At 50.2% G+C, this 27,470-nt stretch overlaps 8 protein-coding genes across 8 annotated transcripts; 6 read left to right on the forward strand and 2 right to left on the reverse strand.

Annotated features, from left to right (window-relative positions):
* Positions 1–442: 442 nt before the first annotated feature.
* Positions 443–1,501, forward strand: Pdw03_4472 (Collagen triple helix repeat-containing protein; the record flags this gene model as incomplete). Its single annotated transcript, XM_066100758.1, has 1 exon — positions 443–1,501. One exon carries the CDS (start codon positions 443–445, stop codon positions 1,499–1,501), a length of 1,059 nt encoding a protein of 352 aa, XP_065956158.1.
* Positions 1,502–5,852: 4,351 nt separating this feature from the next.
* Pdw03_4473 (Heat shock protein DnaJ, N-terminal) lies at positions 5,853–7,994 on the forward strand (the record flags this gene model as incomplete). The annotated part of the gene is made up of 3 exons (XM_014675623.1): positions 5,853–6,453; positions 6,542–7,703; positions 7,760–7,994. The coding sequence occupies 3 exons, from the start codon at positions 5,853–5,855 to the stop codon at positions 7,992–7,994; spliced, it is 1,998 nt and encodes a 665-aa protein (XP_014531109.1).
* Positions 7,995–9,148: 1,154 nt separating this feature from the next.
* Positions 9,149–11,326, reverse strand: Pdw03_4474 (uncharacterized protein; the record flags this gene model as incomplete). The annotated part of the gene is made up of 1 exon (XM_014675622.1): positions 9,149–11,326. One exon carries the CDS (start codon positions 11,324–11,326, stop codon positions 9,149–9,151), a length of 2,178 nt encoding a protein of 725 aa, XP_014531108.1.
* A 2,039-nt stretch (positions 11,327–13,365) lies between these two features.
* On the forward strand, positions 13,366–16,503 carry Pdw03_4475 (Serine/threonine protein kinase, putative; the record flags this gene model as incomplete). Its single annotated transcript, XM_014675621.1, has 3 exons — positions 13,366–14,257; positions 14,319–14,416; positions 14,467–16,503. The coding sequence occupies 3 exons, from the start codon at positions 13,366–13,368 to the stop codon at positions 16,501–16,503; spliced, it is 3,027 nt and encodes a 1,008-aa protein (XP_014531107.1).
* A 323-nt stretch (positions 16,504–16,826) lies between these two features.
* Positions 16,827–17,555, forward strand: Pdw03_4476 (Mediator of RNA polymerase II transcription subunit 10; the record flags this gene model as incomplete). Its single annotated transcript, XM_014675620.1, has 3 exons — positions 16,827–16,857; positions 16,913–17,009; positions 17,165–17,555. 3 exons carry the CDS (start codon positions 16,827–16,829, stop codon positions 17,553–17,555), a joined length of 519 nt encoding a protein of 172 aa, XP_014531106.1.
* A 3,587-nt stretch (positions 17,556–21,142) lies between these two features.
* On the forward strand, positions 21,143–23,198 carry Pdw03_4477 (Dihydroxy-acid dehydratase; the record flags this gene model as incomplete). Its single annotated transcript, XM_014675618.1, has 3 exons — positions 21,143–21,733; positions 21,782–21,936; positions 21,989–23,198. 3 exons carry the CDS (start codon positions 21,143–21,145, stop codon positions 23,196–23,198), a joined length of 1,956 nt encoding a protein of 651 aa, XP_014531104.1.
* A 912-nt stretch (positions 23,199–24,110) lies between these two features.
* Positions 24,111–25,448, reverse strand: Pdw03_4478 (Erythromycin esterase, putative; the record flags this gene model as incomplete). Its single annotated transcript, XM_014675617.1, has 1 exon — positions 24,111–25,448. The coding sequence occupies one exon, from the start codon at positions 25,446–25,448 to the stop codon at positions 24,111–24,113; it is 1,338 nt and encodes a 445-aa protein (XP_014531103.1).
* Positions 25,449–25,863: 415 nt separating this feature from the next.
* On the forward strand, positions 25,864–27,145 carry Pdw03_4479 (uncharacterized protein; the record flags this gene model as incomplete). Its single annotated transcript, XM_014675616.1, has 3 exons — positions 25,864–26,704; positions 26,781–27,044; positions 27,099–27,145. The coding sequence occupies 3 exons, from the start codon at positions 25,864–25,866 to the stop codon at positions 27,143–27,145; spliced, it is 1,152 nt and encodes a 383-aa protein (XP_014531102.1).
* Positions 27,146–27,470: the final 325 nt, after the last annotated feature.

The following is a 27,470-nucleotide window of genomic DNA, read 5'->3' on the forward strand; positions in this document are numbered from 1 at the left end:
TGGCATCGATCCAATCACAGAATTGAATTAATGAAGGGTGTGAGATGGTTAAGTTCCGGGTACCTGGCAGGTTGCGGTGTAGAGTAGTGGTGGATTAAGTACCTAGTACAACTGGGGCTTGATTCTTTTTCCCCTTTTTTTAGGGCCAAAATAGATCAAAAAATGAATCCAAAATGGGTCAAAATAACGAGGAAGCAAGTGGCTGCTAATCTGTGACACTAATCTCCCCGTTCATACAAAGGCCCCCTGCCTCCCCCGTGCGGTTTCTGTTTCTTTCTTCTCTCCAAGTACATTCTTCGTTGCAAAGCATTCAGTCACTCTCTCTTGACTTCGGTCTTCCACTCTTTAAAAAAAACCCCCCCCAACTCACTCTTTTAAAAGCTCCGCTTTTTATAAATACCTTTTTAAACACTTTTGACAGTTTTCGTACATATCATTCAAAATGCGTTTCACCACTGCGACCATTGCCCTCTTCGCCGGCCTTGCCATCGCCGCCCCCGGTGCCGACCAGACCGTCTACGAGACCGATGAGGTGACCATCACCTCTTGCGCTCCCACGGTCACCGACTGCCCCGCCAGAAAGGGCGGTGCCGGTGTTGAGCCCACTGGCAGCACCACCCCCTCCAGCGCTCCCGCCACTGTCACCACCCCCGCCGGTGAGGCCTCTGAGACCGCCTCCGAGTCCACCGCCGCGTCCACTCAGACCGCCTGGTCCTCTGAGACCTCTTCCTGGACCTCCGTCCCCACCTGGGCTCCTTCCGCTCCTAGCGCCCCCGGTGCTCCCGCCCCCAGTGCTCCCGGTGCTCCTGGTTCTCCTGGTGCTCCTGGTTCCCCCAAGGCTCCTGGTGCCCCCGGTGCTCCCGGTGCTCCTAACGCCCCCGGTGCCCCCGGCGCTCCTGGTGCTCCCAATGCCCCCGGCACTCCCGGTGCTCCCAACGCCCCCGGCGCTCCTGGTGCTCCCAACGCCCCCGGTGCCCCCGGCGCCCCTGGTGCCCCCCATGCCCCCGGTACTCCCGGTGCTCCCGGTGCCCCTAACACCCCCGGTGCTCCCAGCGCTCCCGGTGCTCCCAGCGCTCCCGGTGCCCCCGGTGCCCCTAACACCCCCGGTGCTCCCAGCGCTCCCGGTGCCCCCGGTGCCCCTAACACCCCAGGTGCTCCCAGCGCTCCCGGTGCCCCCGGTGCCCCCGGTGCTCCCGGTGCTCCCGCCCCTGTGGCCTCCAGCGTGATTGCCATTACCACCTGTGTGCCTACCGTCATCTACTCCACTGTGCCCGTTTCTGCTCCTACCCCCGTCGGTAACACCGTCCCCCACGGCCCCGCTGGTGGCGTCCCCCACGGCCCCGCCGGTGGTGTCCCCCACAGTCCCTCCAGCAGCAGTGTTCCCTCCGGCGTCGCCGCTGTTTCCCCCTCCGCCTCCATCCCTGCCTTCAACGCCGGTGCTACTCTCAGCGGCTCCCTCGGTTTCGCTGGTGCTGCCGCCGTTGCCGCCTTCTTCCTGTAAATGACTTCTTCGGGGTTTCCGATCCACTGATGCACCCAGTTGGATCCCCTGGGTCTAATACTGGCGTAGCTGCTGTGTCGAACTGGAGTGGTTGACGAGAGGTGACGTGAGACAAGGATTGTGTCATTTAGGGTTTCTGGTGATCTACTCTTAACAATTGTTGCTTTCTGACAGGATATGTCTATCCCTTTTTTTTGGCTTTTTTGATATACATTCTACTTTTTTATTTCCTCTCGGGCTCTCCTGGATAGCTTCGGAGTTGTGCGAAGCTTGCTTGGTGGCTTGAGCACGACCTTAATGTAAACCATGACAGCTCTTCACGTTCTCCCTCTCTCTCCGGCGTCTGTAGCCTGTTTGGAATATCCTGGCCATTGCACATTCGTAACTATGTAATTTACCTGCGGTCCCTCCAGGTTGAAAGCTCATAGAAAGGCCCATCTTGCTAGAACTGGTCGCCGGATACGAGTTTTATCATAGACTCGGTCGCCAACTCTGAGTATTGCCTCCCTTCCTATCCCTGACTCCCTGTGCCACCTCGAATCCTGTACTTCCTAGGGCTGAATGTGCCACGACTTCCAATTGAAAAGTCAACTGGGTGGCTGAATTCTAAAATTCAAATCCAACTGATTAATTTCGTCCCGCATTGTTGGTGCTGACTGTAATTCCCTGCTTGAACAGGAACTACTATGAGTGTTACCATCACAACCTCATCCATCTAAATCAGAATTTCGTGAAAATTAACATACACTGTTGTCTTAAGTGCACCCTAAGCTCAACACACTGGGCTCGAGTTAGCATCTAGTCCACACAAAATGTCGGTCAAGGTGATGTCTTACAAATGTTTCTCTTAATGGCGAGTGTTGTGTCTTAAAAACTGATGGCTCCTTCGATCTTACGGGACATTCTTCGTTGTTTGGTGTCTCCGGTGAGTCTGCCATCGTCTCTCCTTCTCAACCCCAACGAGCTCGGTGATTTCATGCCCAGAGCATGTAGTGAGAATGCGAAAATGCATAACCCCTTGTGTGGATACACTTGCACTCCAACTTGTGTTCCGAGCAACTGATAGTATGTGGGAATTATAGTGGGGTTCTCTTGATATCCTTTGTTTTATCCTTGTAGGACTCCGTGGCCATTGTCCTGAAAAGGAGTACTTCGGTATTCACATTTGGACAAGTGATGTTCAGTGATGACTTAGGGAGGACCGGTGGAAAAGAACAAGAAGATCATCAGTGCTTTTTTTCTTAGCTCTAAGAGCATCCTTCTCACTATCCGGCCTATGAATCTGTCATTGATTTACTCCTTTGTGTATGCCCTGCACAAAATGTGTTATTCTTCCCCTTCTCCGGGGAAGATTGAATGCCTTTTGGACCTATCCTCCCTCGGAAGAACATTTTCAATTCAAGTTCGGTGTTATTCTGACTTTGGATCCGGACCGTGACGGTCCATTATGGTACCCTCTCTAAGCGCACATAGCTCGTATTCAAAGACAGTACGGATGATGTCAATCCAAATGCTACATGGTGTGCCTGTCAAATTTTCTGTTCCACCGCACAGTGCTTTTCTATCCATTTCAACGGCGAGCTTCCGAACCTCCAAAGCAACCCTTGGACCTTGCTGGTCCTCTCATGGATCTCTCATCCCTCGAGGATTAATCTCAAATTCGTTGTTCTGCCAGATGCGGCCATTCCTAGTATTCATACACAGTCACATGTTTCAGTTCAATATCTACACTCAAAACACCTGCCACCGAGACCTACTTCATTGCACGCTATCTCGCCAACACAAGACAGTAACAGACTACCACCAAACCGCTCCACCATCAATGGCAATTTAAGCCGGGCGTCTACCCGTACACGTAGCCAGCAATCCGCCGGACGAATTTTCTCCCAACTGCGATCCACAATTTGAATATGAGGTGCTCCTATCTTTACAATACCTTTCATTTTCTTTACAACCACGGAATTGTGTGCCTCTCAGGTGGATCTAAGATGAAAAGAAATGGGGTGTTGGAGAGATGTACATACACCGCGCACATGACCATCGGCCTCAAGATGATACAGAATCCTCTCGATCAACAGTCTCACCAATTCCGCCTCTTTCACCAATTACACCAGGGGAGGACGCGTTTGCACGTCTTGATGAGCGCATCGACTACCAAAGTCACCTTGGTCGGGGAGAGTCTGTTGACCCTAGCCCCCGCCCTAGATTGGACACGGAATTAGCCGAACACATGACACCGTTGTAGGGGATAATCGGGGGTTTAATTGGGTTGCCATTGCTTGAAGAATGCATGTCGATCGGTGGACTTGGGTGTGATTGAGGTGAGCGTGGTATCGCTTTGCTTTATTCACGTTCTAACTTTTCTGACATGTCATGGGAATCTGTTGATTCGCGGCTGGCTCTCATCTTCATGAATCCAGATAGATATGTACTGATCGATGCAGTTGTGACATTCCTCTGACAAAGTTCGCCATCTGAGAACCCGAGCACCGCTTATAGACGAAAGGGTTCCAATATCCATCCGGTTTGATTTCAGACTATCTGACTCTTGGGTTGTCTCAATGACTCAGGGGGTATCACGATTTTAGATCAAAAGGCTACCTTCCACCTATTTAGCCTTACAAGTTTGCATTCCCATCTTTCGCCTTTTCCAGGAGGATCTCATCGACCCAAACGGAATCCCCAATCGTGCCCATCACGGCGATTTTTCGTTCCAGATGAAGGCGTCCAATTTACCTTGACTCGACCCCAGGTGCAATCCATTCATCTTCTGTCACACGATGACGAAAACAGAAGGCCGATCGCATGTCACCAGAGTCAGAGCTTCATCTCGATATCCTATACAATGATCGAGCGTTTCGTGACGGTCTGTCTTTTTGCCCACTGCTATCTCCCTGACGAGGGGCCTTTTTCCTTGAGGGTGACCCGTCAATGGAAAAGGTTGCCTGTTATTGGTTCCTCTCAATATTGGCATTGAGATGCGGAAATGCGCTACCGGTACCGGGAACGGAGCAGGGATTATGAATGGGCCCGTCTCCACTATCCATTTGAGCCATGTCAATTTCATTTCCGACCCAAGAGAGAGAGACTCGAGAGACTCTAGATTGCACTGCTGACTTGACGCGTCAACATGAACTATACTCTACAAGGTTACCAATCTGAACCCCCCTCCCCCCCACTCACCCCCCCAAAGAAATGACTAACCGCAGGAAACCCACGAGGAACTGGGAAGGAATGAGAACGACGTGGTAGCTCTCAGAGAATACACATGTCAAGACTTCGGTGAGCCACTTCTTTTTCCAGCTGTTATTATGGCTCTCCTCATTCGACGGGGCGGTTGGTGGTTTTTTTTTTTTTTTCTTTTTTTTTTCTTTTCACTTCCCTAGACTTGGTCCGAATCATTTTTCGACTTGGCTTTGCTGTATTCGGGATCTTTTGATAAATCAGACTTTTGTAATGACACCGTAAGACTGGTGTTTCACCTAGATTTCACCCACAAGAGACATTCGGACTAGGTACACTAGAGCCCTAATGCGGTCAAGACTTTTCCCTCAATTTGAGATGATACCCCCGCATGGAGAGTCGTAGCTGGATTGGTCCAGGCAATGTTAGTGTGAATAATCTCCAGGTGAAGAACCCGATGCAAGGGTTCCCCTCTCTGAGACGCCAGTCACGCCGTTACTGTATGCCTGTCACCCGTCAGCGTTGCAAACTGCATATTGGATCCACCGCTCCACCGCTCCACCGCGAGTTATTGACAGTCTCGCGGAACACCCCTGCAGATTCTGTTGAGGGGCCAATATGATTCAAGAAAAAGAAGAGGATAGAAGATTCTCGAATCACTTTGACTTGGTTTTTTTTTCCCCCTCTCGCGGCTGGGGATCAATCCCGGTCAAGGAATGAGTGTGACTCCGTTGCTCCAATTCTTTTTGTGCGCTAACACAGACCAGCAGCTCTCCAGCCTCTGGATTATTTGCCAGCCAGTAGCAAAGATGGGACATATGATAGAATATGAAAAAAAACTTATATAATATAAGAGGACACACCCGGATTTCTCGGTCTAGTTTTCATCCCGGCAAGCATCAAGGCTACCAAACCCAGTCACATCCTTTCTCATTATTATTGTCTGGGATTAATATGACCGGAATCAAAGAGTGAGACAAGGCATGGCTCAGACTTGAATCAAAAAAGATCTCAAGTCCTTGAAGTTGCAAAAGTTGCAAAAGTTGCAAAAGTCCAAATTTGATATTCTCAAGTCTCCCCTATCCGTGGTGCACACCTGGGAATCTCCCCGATTCTACCGCCTTCGATAGAAAAAAAAAAAAAAAAAAAAAAGCCCTCCCCACCCCAAATGGTCCAACTCGCCCACATCTTCAAAAAGGACAAGGAGAAGGAGAAGAACGAGAAGAACGAGAAGAACGAAAAGAACGAGAAGAGCGAGAAGAGTGAGAAGAACGAGAAAAACGAGAAGAACGAGAAGAACAAACCTGATCTACGTTCATCCAATTCCTTTTCCGCTTCGCGCCCATCCCCATCTCCGAACTCGCCCTCCAGATCCCCAACTAAGAAATCTTCCAAATCCTCCAAATCTTCCAAACCATCCTATTTTTCCCTCAGTCGGTCATTTTCCAATTCCGGAGCGACCGCAAATTTCAAGTTTGCCCGGTCTTCGCGTGACCAGGACATACACCCCCTCAATCTTCCACCCGACGAGCTACGCCGTCGATTGTCGGCCATGGCTGCATCCAAAGAAGAGCAGCGGAGCTCCATGGATGTCGATCCCCAGGAACCCCAGAATAATGGCGTGAATGGCACTGAGGAGCGGAGTCCGACCCCGCCACCGCACCAGCCAAATTCAGCTTCTGCCGACGAGGCCGACTCCTTCAAGCTGGCCGGAAACAAATTCTTCAAGGATGGCAACTATCGACGAGCTATCGAGGAATACAACAAGGGTATGCATTTTCTCATCTCACAGAGATGCCGCGTCTCCAAAATAAGCCTTGAATGAGCGGGGTCGCTGATGATATTTGTCTACTGCAGCCATCGAAATCAATCCCAACTCATCGGCCTATCTCTCTAACCGAGCGGCCGCCTACATGTCCGCCAAACAATTTTCGAATGCGCTTGAGGATGTCCAACGGTCCAACGAGCTCGATCCGAACAACCCAAAAATCATGCACCGGCGGGCTAAGATTCTGACGAGTTTGGGTCGACCTGCAGAGGCCCTGGGGGTGCTGTCACGCATCCAGCCACCAGTGACCGCCACTGATCGAGTAGTCGCAGAGAAGATGCTGCGCTTCGTCACGCAAGCCGAAGAGACAATAGCGCAAGGCCGTGGGCTGTCGATGGTGATCTATTGTCTAGACCAGGCACGGCAGGGACTCGGAAAAGGTGTCAGGGAGCCCCGCAGGTGGACACTTCTGGCCGCCGAGGCCCATCTGAAGTTGAACAACATGAATTCGCTAGGCAAGGCACAGGACATTGCGATCAGTCTGCTGCGCGAGAACAGCCAAGACCTGGATGCGATGATGATCCGAGCCCGCGCCTTCTATGCCCTCGGTGAGACCGAGCAGGCGCAGAAGCTTCTGAAGATGTGCCTCGGGCTGGACCCAGACATGAAGCAGGCCATCAAGTTGTTGCGCATTGTGCAGAAATTGGCTCGCACAAAGGAAGAAGGAAATACCGCTTTCAAGGCCAAGGACTATCGCCGTGCTATCGAGCTTTGGGCCCAGGCTCTCGAGGTGGACCCCTCCAACAAGGATATGAATGCCAAGCTCCTGGGTAACCGTGCTCAGGCTTATATCAACTTGAAAGAGTATGATTCTGCCATTCTGGACTGTACTGAAGCCCTCCGTCTCGACCCCGGGTATATAAAGGCTATGAAGTGCCGCGCCAAGGCCAACGGCAAGGCCGGCAACTGGGAGGAGGCTATTCGTGACTATAAGAGCGTTGCTGAGAACAACCCCAGCGAGAGTGGCATTGCGGAGGAGATCCGCGAAGCTGAATTTGAGCTGAAGAAATCTCAACGCAAAGACTACTATAAGATTTTAGGAGTCGACAAGGATGCCAGCGAACAGGAAATCAAGAAGGCCTACCGCAAGCTGGCTATTGTATACCACCCAGACAAGAATCGGGACGGTGCAGCCGGCGATGAGAAGTTCAAGGAAATTGGTGAGGCCTATGAGAATTTGATTGATCCTCAGTAAGTCCGCCACCTCTTTTCAACACCAATCGACACAAAGCTAACCTTGCCTTCAGGAAACGTGCCGCTTTTGATAACGGAGACGATCTGAGGTCTGAGATGTATGGCGCCGGCGGTTTCCCCGGTGGTGGTGCTTTTCACGGCGGCGGTGGCTTCCCCGGTGGTGGTGGCTTCCCCGGTGGTGGGTTCGGCGGTGGTATCGATGCCGAAATGCTTCGCAACATGATGAACGGCGGCGGCGGCGGCGGCGGCGACCCCTTCGGCCATGCTCATGGCAGCTTCCACTTCTAGATGAAGAAGCCATCTAACCCATTCTATTCACTCTATACCATGACCGATTCTTTCTTCTTTCGTCCCAAGACGACGAAACCCCCAAACAGGAATTCGCATGTCTTTCACCGGAGTTGGAGTTGCACCTCAATATCTCACACATTGATTATTTGTTGGATATTGGGGTCTCACTTTTTTGCCCACTGCCATGTCACGATTTTTTCACCATGTTTCTGCGAGACGCCATATGATTCCCGATACGATAGATTTGAAGTTTTTTTTTTCTTCGGTCTAACCTTTTCTTTCTCACTTTTCTTTTTCGCCCTCGTGGCTTCTTTCGGAGGGTTTTATATGAGTACTGCGATCTGGAGTGAATTCTTAAGAACAGTGCCTCCATGGACGATGGTTTTGCAATCCATGTGTACAGAAGACCTACAAGCTCTACATCCGATCAACCATCTTCGGCGTTTTTCTATTCTCCTATTCTTCTCTTGAGTTTTGCTCTTGATTTTGAATTTTTCATTCAGAGAGATTTGCTTCACATGTTCTGGCTCCCGATGCACTTTGTGTGGTTGTCATTTTTGTTTCCACATAGTCAAGCAAAAGCACACATATCGTACACACTAGAATGACACCCATACAACCTTTTTTTTTCTTCTCTTCGATATGATATGATCATTCTCGTTTACTCCGTAGCAACCTTGAGAGTCAACCTCATGCCAAAGAGGGGATATGAAGGCTTGGGGGTTTACCATCTCACTCAGAATAGATGGCGCCGATATCCGAATGTTGGTCCATCCCCGTAAGCCAAAATGATGTGGCTTTCTCATTGCGCACCTGTCCTATGGAATGGATGGCCATGCTATGTATTTATAATTAACAACATAAGCAATCGTAATGTTCTGTAGTATGTACTTCTCCCTCAATATGCCGAACGACTATGCTAATAAATAAGAAACAGATAAATCAGGGGAATCTCAACAAAATGTAGGGTGAATAAGACAAGGATAGCGAATGAATATACCGGACAGAAGAGCGTAAGGCAACCTTCGCCGCTAATGAGTGATGATGTTCAAGTCATATCAAACACCAGAAAGGACATTTAGAGACAAATGGTGACGATATAGAAGATGCAAGAAAATAAACAAGAAACGCTGGCATTAAATGCCCTTCAATCAAGCATAACCGAGAGCAGTAAGCATAGTTTTGCATTCGGGGACCGGCAGAGCGCAGACACCTAGCGCTCGGACCAGAGCACCAGCCCGGAGCCGCTGGAGACCGATGGCGACCTTCCAGGCCTCACTATCCTGCAATACAAAGACATACTTCTTGCCTTCTTGGTCACGTACACTGGCGCGGAGAACGTGTAAACTATGGAACTCCCCCTGGGGCGGGTGAACAGGGCCACCGTCATGGCTGGCAGTAGCGCTGCGTGCGAACTGCGCACTGGGCGAAGCTAGGCGGCAAGTACTCTTGCATACTTTAAGCAAGTTGCCAAGAAAGGCCTCTGATTCTTCGTTGGTCGGAACATTGTTCCCACGACGGAAGGAGAAAGAGTTACTGGCCGCATTTTTGGCGGATGAAGAGGCGTTTACCTGTGGACACCACACCTCCACCAGCTTGAGGGTCCATGCCTTGACATCCCACTCACGTTGGCCAATACCGCGTAGATCATCATCGATGAAGAGGCCTTCGGTTGTGATGCGCAGCACCAGCCCATCGGTGATCATGCCTTGGCCTGAGACAAGTTGCGCCACTGGGGTCTTCATAGAGGCATTGTTGAAGGCGTATACACCTTGGATCACGATCTTATCTGGATCCTTGGTGGAATATGTTGTACTGCGATGTGAGGGGGGAGGTGTTGTGCGCGCGGTCGAGTGAGAAGGTGCATATGAAGACTCTGAGGATACCGATGTGCCAACCGCATATGGTCGTCGGGGTCGATCGTAGGGGCGATATGAATACGTATCGTCTTCATTGGCGGTCTTTGCGGTTGAGTAGGGTGCGGATTTCTTGGGAGAAGGGGTGCGAGGCATATTTCCCGTACTAGCTGGCTTCGGTGGCGGTGATTTGGCAGCGGCTTCTTTCATTGCGTCTTGCGCCTTTTTCTCGGCGTACTTCTTGCTTGCTGCTTCCTTAAGCGCCGCAAATCTGGCCATGGCTTCTTTTTGGGCCGCGGCCTTTGCGGCAGCTTCTTTCTCAGCTGCTTCTTTAGCAGCCCGCTCTTTGGCTTCTGCTTCCAACTTCTCGATCTTGGCCTTTGCTTCAGCTTCGGCCTTTGCCTGTCTCTCGCGAGCTTCCGCGGCTTCCTTCTCCAGTCGATCGCGCGCCTCCTTCTCTGCGGCGGCTCTTGCAATAGCCATCTCCTTTTCGAGCTGCTCGCGCCGTTCCTGTAATTCCTTCTCCATTGCTTCGCGCTCGCGTTTTCTCTCTTTTTCTTTGTTCTCTGCATCACGCTTGCGCTTGAACTCCTCCATCTTTCGGCGTAGCTCCTCTTTGCGTCTCGTTTCTTCTTTTATTCGCTCCCTTTCGGCTTCTTCCTTAGCCCGTTCCTTGGCTCGTTCTTCTTTGGCTCGTTCCTCCTTGGCTCGTTCTTCTTTGGCTCGTTCCTCCTTGGCTCGTTCTTCTTTGGCTCGTTCTTCTTTGGCTCGTTTCTCTTTGGCTCGTTTCTCTTTGGCTCGCTCCTCTTTGGCTCGCTCTTCGTTGGCGCGCTTTTCAGCCTCCTCCTTTTCACGTTCGTTATGATTATAATGTGGAGGAGGACCAGAGCCTTGTTGATTACCAGAATATTGGTTGCCGTATGGTTGTTCTTCTCCAAAGTTTCCTCCCTGTTGTCTTTGATGACCCTCCCCCTGGCTACTATATTTGGCACCCGAGGACCGTTGGCTGGTGTTTGGACCGGCGTTCCTAGAGCCACCTGGGCCCCCAGAACCACCACCAAAGCCACCAAATCCGAATCGCCCACCTCGAGCGCTGCTATTGCTTTTTCTGTATCCTAAGCTGGTGGACTGAATGTAGCCAAGAAGCCATCCAGCGACACCTACCCCGATCGCAAGTACCGCCATGCCCGTACTACTGTCGCTAGTGATCGTGACTAGATACCATGTCTTCAAAATCGGAGAGATGTACGACCACACGAAGCATGTGAGGAGTGTGCTTGCGACGCCCGCTAAGAAACTATTTCGGTTGCACTGCAGCGACGGAAGGTAGAGGAAGCCCGAGCCAGCGGAGTGAGGTGGGACGATAAAGATGTCGTAATTGCCATCTGGCAGGTCCGAGGATTTGCGATATTCGCCTTCAGTCGTATGAGGATTTTCGCCATGAGGTGGCGGCGGTGGTGGTTGACCGTCCATGTTGGAACAGCCTGAGCAACGACAGGATTGATGTATATATAAAGCGCAGCGTCGGTCGAACGACTAGCTACGACCTGGGTTGATCTGCCGAGTCGATCCTAGATGAGCAAGTTCTCGCGGTTGAGAGTCAACTGCCAGGTCATATTAGTCTGACAAGTGTTGCACTGAGGCCCTAGGCACTCAGCGCTGTGAAGAGTACTCAGATGCCAAATCTAAGGAATCTTGACAGGAGAAAGCAAAATCCAAACAAATTCCAACAAAATATTCAAATCGTAAAGCCAAAGAAAAAGGTCGAAAGCGCGGAAGAACGTGATTCTGACTTCGCGGGATTTGTTTAGAAGTGTGTGGGAGCTAAGGATCGGCGCCGACGCTTCCTGCACCACTCGACGTGGCCATCTTATCCAAAAACAAAATTTCGCAATCCGAATGAGCTACCAAATGGAATAGATGCCTATTAATTATAATGCGGCTCCCCATATTTTACCCGACAAATGTTGAATTCCTCGGAGGCCACGCGATTTTACGTAGGGCTATGTGACCGAGCTCAGAAACAGCCTCAAGGGATGAAATTACAACAATTACCACAAACGTTTTGCCTATGTTGAATGGCAATGGAATTGCTCAAAGCTATGACTACCCAGGCATTTGTTCTCAAATCTTTGTCTTTAAACTTGGCCTTTTAATCCGCAAAGGCCTCAACGCTCCTGTTCATCATGGCTCAAGTACTCCATACGGCTGTTTTGTTTTGATTTTACTCTTTTGGGAAAGGACTTGGTTACATCAGCTGGGAATATTGCCCAGGGTGTTCTTCCAAGATCCTGACCGCCTTGCTCTCCGCTTTCTTGGCTTGTACCGTTGAAAGATGTAGTAGGAAGGGTAGAAAGGATAATGCGGTGGGCTTTAGAAGCGAAAAAAAAAACCAATTCGAGGTCTAATATTTAGGTTCCATGATATCCGGTATCTCCTTGACTGCTATGTCAACGATATTCTTCGTCAATTTTGCGGCTATTTCCTTACTCTGTGACTAAGAGGGGTTCGTTTTCGCATTCGGACCACTTGAGCCTCTTACCACGGGGTGCTTCAGATGTTCACAATGTTTTGTCTGAAGTCAACCCATGCGAGCTTCATTAGTTTTGACAAGCGATTGCCGTTGATGCGTGGTTTTATAGTTTTATACCCCTATGGACCTCGAGTCGTCGGCCAGCGCAAAGAACCTTCGTTCCTAGCATGTCCCTCAGGTGTTTGGTCCCAAGCATATAGCGCTAGGGGCAGCACACCTGAAAACCCTTGTTAATCTTGCGGTCAAGCGGTTAGGGGCAAAATAGTTTGAACGTAGTGGGTCCAAGATATTCGAGCTGGAGGATGTAGCCACCGAGGCCTGTTCACAGGACAGCGTGGAGTGTATGGTAAAATTCGAGTCCGAGGTTCGGTCAAGGGCTCATGACCCAGAAAAAATAGAAAACAAAGATTAAAAGCAGCTGTATCTCATGATCACCACCCACAAAGATCTCGCAAGAGCGCCGTAAAATATACGGAGTAGATGTCCCATGATCAGGGAGAAGAGGACATAGGGCCTCATGAGAGGCACTTGTAGTCATCCTGGCCCACTTAGGCCATGCTGGACACTGGTTATTACTCTGGTAGTGGGACACCGCAGCAAAAGTAGTTTAGGAGAACTGAGTGTGAAAGGCAACCCTGATGGTGAGGAACAATGACTCGGCAGAACGTGATCCGCAGCCGATGATTGGGTGGCTTTCCACTTGAGATTCTAATACCCTCTTTCTATCCATCGGAGTGTTGATCGTTTTCTTTCTATCTCACCTCAGCTTCGAATCTTCTTGCGTGCCCCCTGTAATATTCTGGTAGTCAGGTACTACCCCGTGTATACGCCTCCCCGCCAACCTGTCCTTTCAGTCCCGCTCCCAGGCACCCATCTCCGCCAACCTTGAACCTCCCCAATCTTCGTCTCACCCTCTATGCCGCGTCGCTAGCCACCGAGAACCGATTCACGACCTGCCCTTGAAGGGCAACCCGGCACCATGTCCTCACAACCCCACCACGGTAATTCCGCGACATCACGTCAATTCCCCGCCTATAATCCAGTCGCCCCAGTGACAGCACCCGCGGGGACCTTGCTTCCGGGCACCAAGATTCAAGTCGGTAGCCATCGCGTGGTAGTTGAGAGGTACCTCTCTGAAGGTGGTTTTGCTCATGTCTATGTGGTGCGATTGCCTCAGCCAGTTAATGGGTCCGAAACCGCAGTGCTGAAGCGGGTGGCCGTGCCTGACAAGGCGGCCCTTGCCAACATGCGCACTGAGGTGGAAACCATGAAGAAGCTCAAAGGTCACCGGCATATTGTGAAGTACATTGATTCGCATGCCTCGCAGCTGCGTGGAGGTGGATATGAGGTGTTCCTTGTCATGGAGTTCTGCGCGGGAGGTGGTCTTATCGACTTCATGAACACCCGGCTTCAACACCGCTTGACAGAGCCGGAGATCATCAAGATCTTCTCCGATGTTGCCGAAGGTGTTGCGTGCATGCATTATCTCAAACCGCCCCTCCTCCATCGTGACCTGAAAGTCGAGAACGTTTTGATCTCGGGTAAGGGGAATTCCGCCACCTACAAACTGTGTGATTTTGGATCATCGGCACCTCCTCGTCCTGCCGCTACTTCTGCCGCCGAGGGCCGCTTGATTGAAGACGATGTGCAGCGGCATACAACGCTGCAGTACCGAAGCCCAGAGATGATCGATGTCTATCGGAAGCAACCGATTGACGAAAAGAGTGATATCTGGGCACTTGGTGTGTTTTTGTACAAGCTATGCTACTATACAACTCCCTTCGAAGAGGTTGGTCATATGGCTATCCTCAACGCGACCTTCAAATACCCTTCCTACCCTTCATTCTCGAGTCGGCTAAAGCTGTTCATTGGTAAGTTTGGAACACCTCTTTGGCCTAAAATTGATCACCCATGGCTGACAACTTCGCATAGGCTCAATGCTGAAGGAAGATCCCCGCAATCGTCCCAATATTTACGAGGTCGTGCGAGAGGTGTGCAACATGCAAGGAAAGGAAGTTCCTATCAAAGACGTATGTCGCCTCCCGTCTCTTTTAGTGACCTGGCACTAATTGTCGCTTAGATATATTCAAAACGCTCTGTTTCGGAAGTGCGCAAGTATCAAGAGCTACCGCCCACACCTACGGAAGCTCCTGCAGTGGGCGCAATATTTTCGCCTCCAATGCAGGAGACCGAAATAATCCCAGAGATTGCGCCTATGCGTCGTGGTCGACCTGGGAAATCCCCGTCGTCCCAACCTAGCTCCGAGAGACCGAATGCTTCGCCATATCGAGCCACTGCTGAAGGTTCGTCAAATGATCCGTTTGCAGCCCTGGATGGGAGCGCAGCCCGAACGAAGACAGCAGAGGAAATGTCGAAACGATTCCCCTCCCTGGACCAGTTTGACATTTTGCATGAAAAGGGCGACAAGTTTGAATTTGAGCCAACAGTTGAATCTAAGCCTGAGGACGAGGATCTATCTCGAAGACTCACCAACGCCCTAGCCGATGATGCTTTTGCCCGACGTGTTTCGCCTGAACGTGTGCCGAAACCGGTATATAAGCACCCATCCCAGACTTCCCCTGTCCTAGCACCCAATTTGCGTGAAATCCCCGCGCCGCAGGCTGTTCCCTTGTACCAGCCAACTCCTCAACGGCCCGCAATGGTGTCGACGGGTACAATGACTTCACCCATCCAAACACCCCGTTTGCCAGAGCTGATCAGTCGCCCAATCTATCGGTTCCCTTCTTCTGACAACGAACACCGATCTTCCAGCGAGCCATTTACAATCGACGAGGAACAAAGAATGACACGGCCGCACCAAGTGCCATCCCCTCAGATGTCAAGTTTGAATGTAGAAGGAAGCTCGCGGCTGCCCTCTGACCGTATATCCAGCCAGTCTAACTCTGCGCATCCCTCGATGGAAACCCTGAGACTGCCCCCGGCATTAGAGATAACTGATCCCGTGGGACGTTCTAAATCCGCTACTGGAAAGGCTCGCCCAATGTCTGTCCAGTCGGGAGTGAGATATGACTTGCCTCGTGACTCTGAGAGCCCGCGGTCTTCGCTCGATATGCCCCGCCTACAGTACGAGGGCGGCGCGCCACTACGCTCAGTGCGCACCGACATGGATCGCGAGTCTGATCGGACCATTTCCTCTGACATCGATTACCTACGCGCGATGGAGGAAGAAGAGAGCAACCGCAAGCGCGAGAAGCGTTCCAGTGGTAGCTACAAATACAATAAGCGCGCTAGTCTGTCTACTTTGTCGCTTTCGGGAGGAAAGAACCTATTTTCTAGTCGATTCGGCGACGCATTCCGCCGATTTGAGGCGGGCAACCAAGAAAAATCCGCGTCGCCATCGGCGGAAGATGCACCCCAGCAGGGTCTGGCCGAGGTGTCAGACTCGTCTGAGGATAGTCTTTCATCAAATGACGAGATCGCCTTGGAAGACGTGAACCGGGACGACATATCACCGGAGATGCGTCGGGAGCTAGAACGCCGCCGACTCTCCCAAGAGGAGAAACGAGTTGCCAATGCCGCAGCTGAGTACCGGCGCCGAGTAGCCGAAGGTGATGGGGGTGGAAGAGCGATAGGCGATGGCACACGCTCCCTCACGATTTTGAACAAGGTACAATCGTTGCTTGGAGAGTCTGAGAAGCCGACCATTCCCAAGACTGCTACAGGGTATGGACGGTTCACGGAGACTTCCTCTTCTTTGCAGGCAAAGCAGAGTGAGACCAGAACCACCGCCTCCGCCTCCAGCCAGCTGCACGCTTCTCACACATCCGGCCCGACCTACACTCGTGACGGTTCAAGGACACTCCCAGATCGTCCAGACGGCCCCAATGTCTCTGCATGTCTCCCGCAATCTGTCGCCCCTACCAGTTATCCATTAACACAACGTCCCACAGCTCGACCAACTGCACCACCAAAGCCCAAGAGTTTGCGCACTGGGTCAGCCACCTCGCGACCAGGTTCTGGCCACGGTTCCTCCGAAGAGACTGGGGAGGACTGGGAGGCCAAATTCAGTCAGCGTTTCCCAAGTTTGTCTGGACTTGAAATGGAGACAGAGATCACGATCCCGAAAATCTCCAGCTTGAGGACACGGGAAGTGTAGAGTATAGGATACAAGTCTTGTTGGTTTCACACCATGCGGTTTCAGCGTGTGTTCGTATGCCGCGCGTACGCAACTCGGGGAATGACATTGGTTCACACGAGCTATGCATATATAGACAGTGACATATTGAATACATAAATTCACTTTGAAAATACGACTCAAACCCCACCTAACTTCGTTTATTCATAATCGTAGCTGGCAGTGCACTCGATCTCAACCACCAAGGTTGTACATATTCTGTCCTCACACCGCCTTTGTTTCTCCCCACTGGAGCAAGAGAAACCTCACTTTCAGCCCGGCATCTCTTTTCAATCTATTGGATCATGGCACCAGTGACTTTGAAAACGGTCGATGGTGAGTTACAAGCTGCGGGTGGCTTTGAAAGTTATCATGCTAATTTCTCACGCAGACGACCTCAAAGATGTGATCCAGCACCTCTTCGAGATACAATCTGCCGTCCACGGCTATCTAGGCCCAGAAACACAGCAGGAGCTTGTACGAAAGATGTATGTCAGCCACAATGGCATCCCATGATCCCTCCATTCCTCCATTCCTCCATTCCTCCATGCCCATGAGGGTGCCCCGTTCGAGCAAACACTCCCCGACAAGCAATACAACTAAACCCCAACCCTACACACCACCTCAAACTAATTTCTTACAGCAAAAACCTAACTATCGCCCTCTCAACTTTGTCAACACATACTCAACTCCCACCAACACAAGAAAACCAGCCAGACACAAGTACCGACCCCTCCAATCCCTCTCTCGCCAGCATCCAGCTCCCACCAGAGATAATTGACTACGTCGACTCGGCGCGCAACCCGGATATTTACACGCGAGAGTTCGTTGAGCTTGTGCAGCGTGGGAATCAGGACCTGCGCGGGAAGCGTGAGGCATTTGCGAGCTTCCGCGACGTACTGGCCCGCGAGATACGCAGCGCTATGCCCGAGTGTCGCGGCGAGGTTGATCGCGTGGTTGCTGCGACGGGTGGGGCGGTGAATGGACCTGACGGTGTTACTGGTGATGCGAGTACTTCTCGGCGTGCATTTTGAATGACCTTGATGAGGTTATGAGGTGCAAGTCCGATATTTCTGATTGGCAGAGTTGCCTTTCGTTGGCGGGGTGTTCGACGTCGTGGCCTGGGGTCTAGGCCGGTCTTGGTATGCGGCCCTTGCCTTTGGCCGTTTGTTTGAATCTCAGGGAGCTGGTGCATTCGTCGGAGTTTTTATGGTTTGCATTGAGTGCGGCGTTTGCAAAAGGGTTACTTTTCTTTCAATGGTAGCTAAGAAAAGCTCTCACTAGCGGCCCTTTGATTGCTAATAATTTAAGAGCTAAGCTCAGAAGCGTTACTTGGATGTGCCAAGTCTTATAGTCTTTGCATGTGTTCAATAGCTAATATCCCCGATTGACTGAACTAGGGCACAACATGTTTGGTGCTACGATTGACGTCATCGAAAAGGCATCCCAAAGATGAGACATGAGTTTCCAGACTTCCTGAAGCACAATGCCAACTCTAAGGAGACTCTAAGGAGCCATTCGGCAGCGTGTGTGCGTCATCGCCAGAAAAATGTGCTTATTTCACGCCTCGATACGGGGTTTGAGCTCTTTTTTGGATTAAACAAGTATATGAAGTGTGATGCCCAGAGGCCCCAATGTGGGGGTTGTCTAGCCAAGAGTATCGAGTGTCACCCAGGCGTGGCTCAGAATAAGTCAAGTTCAAATGAGAAACCTGAAATCAAATTTCAAGTTGCTCGTGATTTGCTTTTGGGTCTACTAACCACCGCATTACGGAATTAGAGCAAGAAAATGAAAGCCTTCGACAGAAATATGCCCAGCTTCGAGGAAGCAACAACACTTCTACCAGAAGGGTTCAATCGGAGCCGGAGCATTCTGTTACATCGAAAAATCCTCCACGTCCTCCGTAGTATTTCTCGAGAATAGTAGGCATTGGTCTTTCGCGTAATGACTCGCCCTCTACTTCAACAAGAGATACATCACCCTCAGAAGTACCGGAGAACGACCGCAGAAACACATCCATTGTATCACGGCCCAACGAGTACAGTGTATGATGATACGAGTCCGAAACACAGTGAGCAGAATAGACCAGGTCAATGGAACGAAGAGGGAACACGGCATTTTCTCTTTTCCCAGACAGCGAGACAGAGCAAGTCGGATCTCAGACAACACCAAAGATGGTTATAGCGCTAATTCTGAAATCAAGGACAGCTAGAGCCACTTAATCTTGCCGCCGGAAAACTCGACATTGATGGCATCGATCCTGACATTGGCATACATCTACTCTCCATACATTGGAGCCGTAAGCTTTACACGTCCCAGAATATTTACCGGCCGGCTTCTTTTGCGAGATATGAACTGCAAGGGACCATGATTTTCCAAACTGCTTTTGAACGCGATATTTCCGTAGCACCAGAGCACTGCGACTGGCCGAAGCTTCGGTCCGGTTCAAATGACATTTCGACTGCAGAATGGAGGTTCCGGCAACGTTTCACGCAGCTTTTACGAGACTGCTTCGATAAGAGCGAGATTACTACTCTCCAGACATTGCGGATTACATCCAATGCGCTGTTTTCCCCAGATGTGATGAACGGAGTCTGTCGTGGCTATACACTGGAAATGCATTGAATATGTTCATTGATCTTGGTCTGCATGTGCTTTCTGCTGTGGATACTATCCCTGCCGAGGAGCTCGAAATTCGAACGCGAGTTCTCTGGGGAGCATACTGTGAGCTATCATTTCCCTGTACTAAGTATTGTCCTAAGAATCACCCCAAATTTCTCAGGTCGTAATTGATAAGATCCAGTGTCGTTTCCTAAGAAGACCTCCGCTTCTCAACCGTGCCAACTTGAGAGCTTGACTAGACTTCCTGGACGACTATGACGAGCTTGAACCTTTTCAGGATATCACATACGTGGCTATCAACCCTCGAGGAGTGGTTCCATCACTGAATGTTTCTTTGCTCACCAATTTATGCGATTTGACAACAATTGTGGAACGTGTTCTTTGTGAGATTTATTCGGAACCTCGAGAGTCAAATCTTCTTATCTCTCGGAGGAAAGAAAGTCACAGCTGAGAACCTGGCGCCACAGTTTGTCACTTCAGCTTGACTATCTGTCATTCCTAGACCAGGCGGTTCCCCTGCCTCAGTCCGCCTGTCTTGTGTATGTTCCCTGCATCAATTAAGAGTAATCGATGGCTGCTAACCACACTGAAAAGAGCTCTATTCGATGTGTTCATCATATTGGTCCACTGACCTCTAAAAATTGGCCATGACGCGGCCATAAATTCAACAACTGCACATGAGTCAGTGAACGTATGTACAGCAGCTGCGAATCAGATTGTTCAGATCCTCCATGACTACTCGCAGCACCTCTTTCTGAGCAATGCACCGTTTATGCTCTCTTACGCCACAGATATCATTGCAACAATCCACGCATGGATCACGCATGGATTGTTGCACAGAAAGGGAGCAACTCAACTGTGTTCCAATGACTGGCCCTTTGCCAAAGGATTCTTGTGGAACACAGATGCCTCGATTCCACAGCAGAAAAGGCCAGGGATAATTTGGACAAGTAGATTTTTCACTTAGGGATCAGTGTTGCAGATGATAACCCACGCACTGAAAGCCCAGGGGTCTCTGGGAAGGTTATTCCCAGTGAGCACATGCTCATAGATGCGTCTATAAACGTTGCCAGAGAATCTGGCGTCGCAGATTGTGCAGTTGAATTTGGACCCTCGCTGATGAGTTTAGAGCTGTCTGACCTGGACCTTGAGGCAATCGCTCAAGGTTATCAGGCTGATATAGAGTCGCCCTTTTTCTGGAATTCTTTGGTATGAATGATCATGCGCTCACGATATTCATCCATGGGCCCTTGTGATTTACGCGATCAACAATAGCGAGACCAAAGAAGAAACCAAAAAAGGTTCGGTGGCATATGTGATGCACTAGCTACCGTAAGACCCAGAGGCAAGTCCTACCTGTTTTTTTTTAGCAATCCCCATCTCACTTGTGAGCGAGCTAAGTCAGAGTATTAACGTCCGTCACAACGTTGACCATGTCAACCCCCAAGTCGACATATTTCTTCACCTGCTTTCCATCTCCACAGTAGATCCCAGCCTTCTGCCCTGACTTGTGCGCCTGCATTTAGGGCACCTATGTAAAAAAAAAAAAAAACTTTTCTCTAGTGGGTTAACCATATCAAAACAAATCTGTTCGATATACGTTTGATCAATCCAAGATTGGGAAATCTGGAACACGAACAATCGGGCTCACTCCATGTGACGTTATGATGAGGCCCTTGTCGAGCACTGTATTTCCGCAGTTTTAATCCTTGCAGTGTTCATGAGTTTGTGGTGAGTTGGAAATGAAAGCAGTAGAGAAGTTAATCACAACGATCAACGTCCGGATCATTACATCCCGGCAGAATTCTCGGCTTATCTCCGTGATCACGCGGGGCATCGAATTGTAAGTGCATCTCCATGGGCCTGCAAGGTATCTTCCGACAGCACTCCGCTTTTTTTAAACGCACAACTGGGAAGCTCTTTATATATAATCCATTATCCTTAAATCCGTGGGTGGATTGTTTATCCCGCACTTCCCCAATTTATAGTGCCTCTCATTATGACGTGTTCTGATAAGAAGTCCTGCGAGGGCTGTTGCAGCAATGACGCACCCCAATCACTAAACATCGAGGACTGCCTAAGTGAGCTGCAGGCCCTGCGACGACGCAATAAGGAGCTGGAGACTCGTATCAAAGTCACAAGCGGGGCAGACAATGCCCAAGTCACCGTCAAACAACCGGGACGAACACTTCGTTCGTCCGCATGGTTCGATTGCCGCAGCAACCCCGGTATGACAGCGATCTACATGGAGCGGTATTTCAATTTCGGTATCACCAAAGAAGAGCTAATGTCCGGTAAGCCGATGATTGGGATTGCTCAGACGGGTTCGGATATTGCACCTTGCAATCGCCATCATATAGAGCTCTCCAAGCGTGTTCGTGAGGGTATTAGAACTGCTGGAGGGATTCCATTTGAGTTCCCCACACATCCTATCCAGGAGACATCGAGGCGGCCCACTGCAACCCTTGATCGCAATCTGGCTTATCTTGGCTTGGTGGAGATCTTAACGGGGTATTTCCTTGATGGTGTTGTGCTACTTACCGGGTGTGATAAGACAACTCCGGCCTGTTTGATGGCTGCGGCTACGGTGGTCGGTATCAGACCCGAGAGATTCCTAAATCCATGCTGATGTTCTCAGAATATCCCGGCTATCTGCATGAACGTGGGACCTATGCTCAACGGCTACTCCAAGGGAGCTTTGACCGGAGCAGGCACTGTACTGTGGCACGGGCGAGAGCTGTTCGCCACGGGTGACATCGACGAACATGAGTTTATGGATTACATCGCCCGAGGGTAGGCAATGTCTAATTTGGTTGATGACCGCAGTATCTGACACAAACTCTAGAACTCCATCAGTCGGTCATTGCAATACAATGGGAACTGCCTCAACCATGAATGCCCTCGCGGAGTCCTTAGGAATGGCACTCCCCGGCTCAGCCGCCATCCCCGCTGCCTATCGTCACAGAGCTCAATGTGCCTACGAAACAGGCAAACGGATTGTGGAGATGGTAGAGGCCGACCGAAAGCCGTGTGATCTCATGACACGTGAGGCTTTTGAGAATGCTATCGTAGCGAACGCCGCAATCGGCGGTAGCACGAATGCTCCTATCCACATCAACGCTATCGCGCAGCATGCAGGCATAGAGGTATCCATGGATGATTGGGATACTCTTGGATCTACCATCCCGCTGCTGTTGAATATGCAGCCTTCAGGGGAGTATCTCGGCGAAGAATATTATCGCGCTGGAGGATTGCCGGCTATTATGGCTGAGCTACTAGACCAGGGCAAGCTGAACGGCGATGTGCTCACTTGCAATGGCAAAACTCTCGCTGAGAATGTCCGTGGGAAGCATTCATGGGATCGGCGTGTCATTAAACCATACGATGATCCTTTGATGAAAGATGCTGGATTTGTTCATTTGAAGGGTAATCTCTTCGACTCTGCAATCATGAAGACCTGTGTCATTTCACCTGCATTCCGGAAGCGATACCTCTCCAACCCCGATGACCCCGAGGCATTTGAAGGATCTGTTGTGGTGTTTGATGGACCCGAAGACTACGAAGATCGCCTGGAAAATACACCACATATTGATGAGAAAACTATTCTGGTAATGCGCGGTGTTGGTCCTATCGGGTATCCTGGAGCAGCGGAGGTCGTCAATATGCATCCACCAGGCCGACTCTTGAAAGAGGGTATTGATGGACTTTTCTGCATCGGGGATGGTAGACAATCGGGAACATCTGGATCACCTTCCATTTTGAATGCTAGCCCCGAGGCCGCGGCTGGAGGCAATCTTGCTATTTTGAAAGATGGTGATAGACTTCGCATTGACTTGCGCAAAAGGCGGGTTGATATGCTCATTACCGACGATGAGATTGAACAAAGAAGGAAGGCATTGGGCGCCAAAGGATATCCCACTGCTCCGGCTAATACTCCGTGGCAGGAGATCTTCCGTCAGGAAACTGATCAGCTGAGCAATGGTATGGTGCTACGAAAGGCAGTCAAATATCAGCGGCTAGCTCAAGAAGGCCAGCCACTGCGCCATAATCATTGATACGCGGCAGTTCGGACAACATTGTTGAGTGGTCGCCTAGGTTATGTTTTCACCTGTTTGAAATTCTATGCGCACAACAGCATCTAAAGCTATGCATATATCTATTTATCTATCTATTTAACAATCCAAATATCCCATCTCACCTGTTGGAAAACCCTCTTATAGGAAGTATCCTTTTCACCACTGCTCTATAGTTTACTGCTACACATTTCTTTTTTTTTTTTTCCAAATTAACAACCGTGAGAGAAAACAAAGAAAGAAGACTTCTAAAAAACTCCTTGGTCCAACTTTTTTTTTAAATTACTGGAACACGAAGGAAGTCTATGAGCACACAAGTATGCTTGACCAATAGATCTTCGTTGTCCAAACTGTCACTATAAAAACGCCGCACACGACAGCATGGCGCTCTTATCTTAGGTGCACACCATGCACTTGCTGCTTGATTTTTTTCACCTTGAGATCTTGCCAGAAAAAGTACGAAATCCAAGTTATCAGATAAAGCCAAGTGCTGACGATGAGTATGGGTCAAATGAGTCTGGGCAACAAGTTTTCTAATCTTTTTCCGAACATCACAGTGGAGAGATGTCAGGATAAGAAACGCAACATACCGAAGCCAGTGGAGTACAACAGCTCAGAGACGAAGGCAGCACGTCATTTCAATAAAAATATGAAGGCTCAAGGGGGTGATCCCGGTGAAGCGAGACAAGTTATCGACTCATAAAAAACTTCATTGCCAAGTTTCTAGCCCGCTTAAACATTCCCTTCGCTTCGTCCAGTTTGCCCTGGTCGAAATTGCCAGAAAGAGCTATGGCTCCTGCAATGATTAGGCATACCAAAGAAAAATAGCATCAAGAGACAAAGATGTGGGGGAAACACCAATTTGAATTTGTGGCCAACAACAGAAGTGTATCACTAGAGTCCGAATGGATAAGTTTCGCCCTTTCCAAGCGGCGTGTCGGGCTGGATGACCTCCAAAGGTTGAACAGCCTGGGTCTTATCAAACCAAACATAACCATCAAACTGTTTATGAAGGAAGGCTTGCGAATAGTGCGAGGCACGCTCTGTATCAGGGCGGTAGATGACACCAATGAAACGTTGCAGGCGTTGCTCAGCAGCGATAGCTGAGCGCAGAGTGGGATCTATGCGATCCTGACGCAGGTCGAGCACGAAGCGTGGTACCCCAGTATCATGGGCCACAATCTCCCAACTGTCGTCCCGCGAGGGACGGACGGACATGACCTCCATATCATCATCCCATTCATGGGCGGCTGCGACAGTGCCAGTGTGAGTTCCGCATCCAAGAATGGTCACGTTCTCGCGTCCCAGTCGCTCACGACATAGTTGCCCGATGTTGAGCTCCTTACGACGAAAGCCCATGCTTGTATAACGCGCATCCCCAACGTGGGAATTGTGTGCCCAAACAATGGCTTTCTCTCCTTCATTGTGCTTTAAAAGGCGTTCCAAGGTTTCAAACATATGCATATCGCGCAGGTTCCAGGAACTTGCTGAGCTGTAGTACATTGCTTTGTAGTACTTCTCCGCGTCACGAACCAGGTGGGCATTCTGTTCGCCGCTGTGGTATTCATCACCATCCCGCGAGCCCATGTATTCCAGCCGTCGCGCCAAAAGGTCTCCAAGCATCTTCATCACTGGGCCTTCACAGTCTTCCATACCTCGAAGGGATGCTAGACCATATGAAGTGGGATCGTCGACCCAAGGCTCTAGACAACCATACCGCTGGCGTGCTTGCTTGCTTGCCTGTGGGTCTACCCGGTCCAAATAGTCGATCACAGCACCGATGGAGGCACCCATGCTGTACAGGTCCAGCCCGTAGAACCCGGCTCTTTGCTCGGGTGGGAGGCCCTTGTTTCGATCGCGCATCCATTCAACTAGCTGTTGCATCTCTGAGTTCCTCCACATCCAGGTGGGAAATCGTTTGAATGGTTCATACCCTTTCGCACTGCCTCCAATTTGCGCCTTTGGGCCTGGACGCAAGCGCACATATCGGTCAATGGCCTCTGCATCTGGCCAGTCAGCCTCGACCGCGACCATGGTATAGCCGTGTCGTTCAATGAGTCGCTTAGTGATCTCTGCGCGTGCAGAATAGAACTCAGATGTTCCATGACTGCCATCGCCTAGAAGAATCACTTGGTTGCCCGCGAAGGTATCAAAGTGTGAGGCGAAGCTCTTGTCCTCGATTGCAGGCAGGGGTTGCACTGCTGAGTTGAAAAGCTCCTGTAGTTGAGACATCTTTTTAGTAGTTCGGAATATAGACGCCAGGCGCATGGATGGTCAAGCCGTGTTTGGGATATCTTCACGCAGAACATCTCACACAGATGAACATGTCGAGTCCTGGAACGCCAGAGATTAGCCACGGCATTTCTATTCTTCTTTCATCAATACAGCATATACTCATTGTTTCGGGGGACTTTTCCCAGCGAATTGTTCACATCTCGGCAGCTAAACGGTCACCATGACTTCATCGAAGGCAAACCACAATGCTTCGATTCCGACGACAGTAGAATAAATGACACTTGAGAAGGAAAATCTATAACGTATGCAGTGGTCCAGGTTGCGATTATCCAAACAGGACACTAGACCAGCAATCATCTACCCCGGCAACTACACACATGCCCGTCCTGATCTGAAGGGTTATACCTCGAGAATGGCTCTCCCAATCAGCAGTCCGTCACCGCGCCTAGATCGGTTTGGACAAGCTATGGAATCTCTTTATGGGAGATTTAGCAGCATTGAAGACCCAAAGACCTGGACTCCACCACCGAAATCAGGCGGTCATCGGGGGCGATACCTATGGACAGACGCCTTTGGTGTTGTTAACTTTCTCACAATGCACAACGAGTATAAGCGAACCGGCAATGACACCATTGGCGACGACCGTTATCTAATGCTAGCTGCTCGTCTGATTGAGACTGTCCATGACGTTCTAGGTAGGAATCGGGACGGCCGCTCAAGACTGCCGGGAGCAACAGACGCGAACCCGCTGAGCGGTGGATTGAGGATCGGCAAGACAGATGCTCGCGGTCCAGATGGTGATGGGCAGTACCATCATTATCTAACGGTTTGGATGTTCGCGTTAAACCGGATGGCCAAAGCCTCGGGAGATTTGAGGTACAACAGGCAAGCTATAGAGCTGGCAAAAGCGATACACCCAAAGTTCTTTGTTGATCGCGCGGCAGCTCGACCGAGAATGATATGGAAAATGAACATGGATCTGACAGAGCCTATGGTCAAGTCAGAGGGTAATCTTGATCCGATTGACGGCTTTGTTGTGTTTCGACTCCTACAAGACACAGCCATGGAAGCAGGCGACGGTGCATTCTTGGCCGAGGAGATAGATGACTACAGACGCACGATGGAGCGAAAAGGAGAGCACTTTGTTTCAAGTGATCCCCTGGATCTGGGCATGACTTTATGGACGGCACATTGGTTTTCCGGACGAGAGCGCTGGGCTGCTGACCTGGCGGGGAAATGTTTCGAGCAAATATGTTAGTCGCCCTTGTATCAATGCCCGGGAAGCAACATAGGGCAGGGAAGCAACAAGCTGACTGAGGATGATGTCAGACAATCTGTTCGAGATCAATCAATATCTGGAGCGCAATATCCGATTTCGATTGGCCTTTCGCGAATTTGGAACCTGCATGGGCATTCAATGCCAGTCAGAGGTGAACGCGGAAAAAGAACGCACAGTTGATTTGAAATGCTACTCTGATGCCATCATTGCCGCTTGGGATCCATACATGCAATTATCCATATCCGATGATCTGACACCAGAGGACTTGAGGCCTATCACGCGGGTGATGTATGCGTCGGCGTTGATGCCAGGAGGTAAGTCAAACGAGACCCTATAATGAGTTCGGTATTTTGACATGTCAATTCCAGCATTTCAAGCTGGATTCCTGGGACAGGAACCAACACCAACATCCTAGCAGTGAACAAAATCATACGTGATCTCAAGGTAGAGATTAAAAGGTTTCTTTTTGGTACGAGCATTTTCTTGGAATGGATAGATACACCTGTTCTACAACGACAATGGAGTCGGACAAGCAGTCCTTGGAGTTGATCAGGGCCCGAAGGTCCGAGAAAGAATGGAAAGAAGAGAAATAGAAAATGTCTGCCAGAGAGTCTTCACAAGTACGTTTCTACTAAAAGTTAGGACACGCTTCTCAGTGTTAAAGCCAGAATGACTAGAAAACAGAGTAGACATTCCGGACTTTCCACTCTACAAAGTAACTTATCTACGAATAGGTCCGA

The sequence above is a fragment of the Penicillium digitatum genome, chromosome 1 (assembly GCF_016767815.1).
Source record: "Penicillium digitatum chromosome 1, complete sequence".
Lineage (NCBI taxonomy): Eukaryota > Fungi > Ascomycota > Eurotiomycetes > Eurotiales > Aspergillaceae > Penicillium > Penicillium digitatum.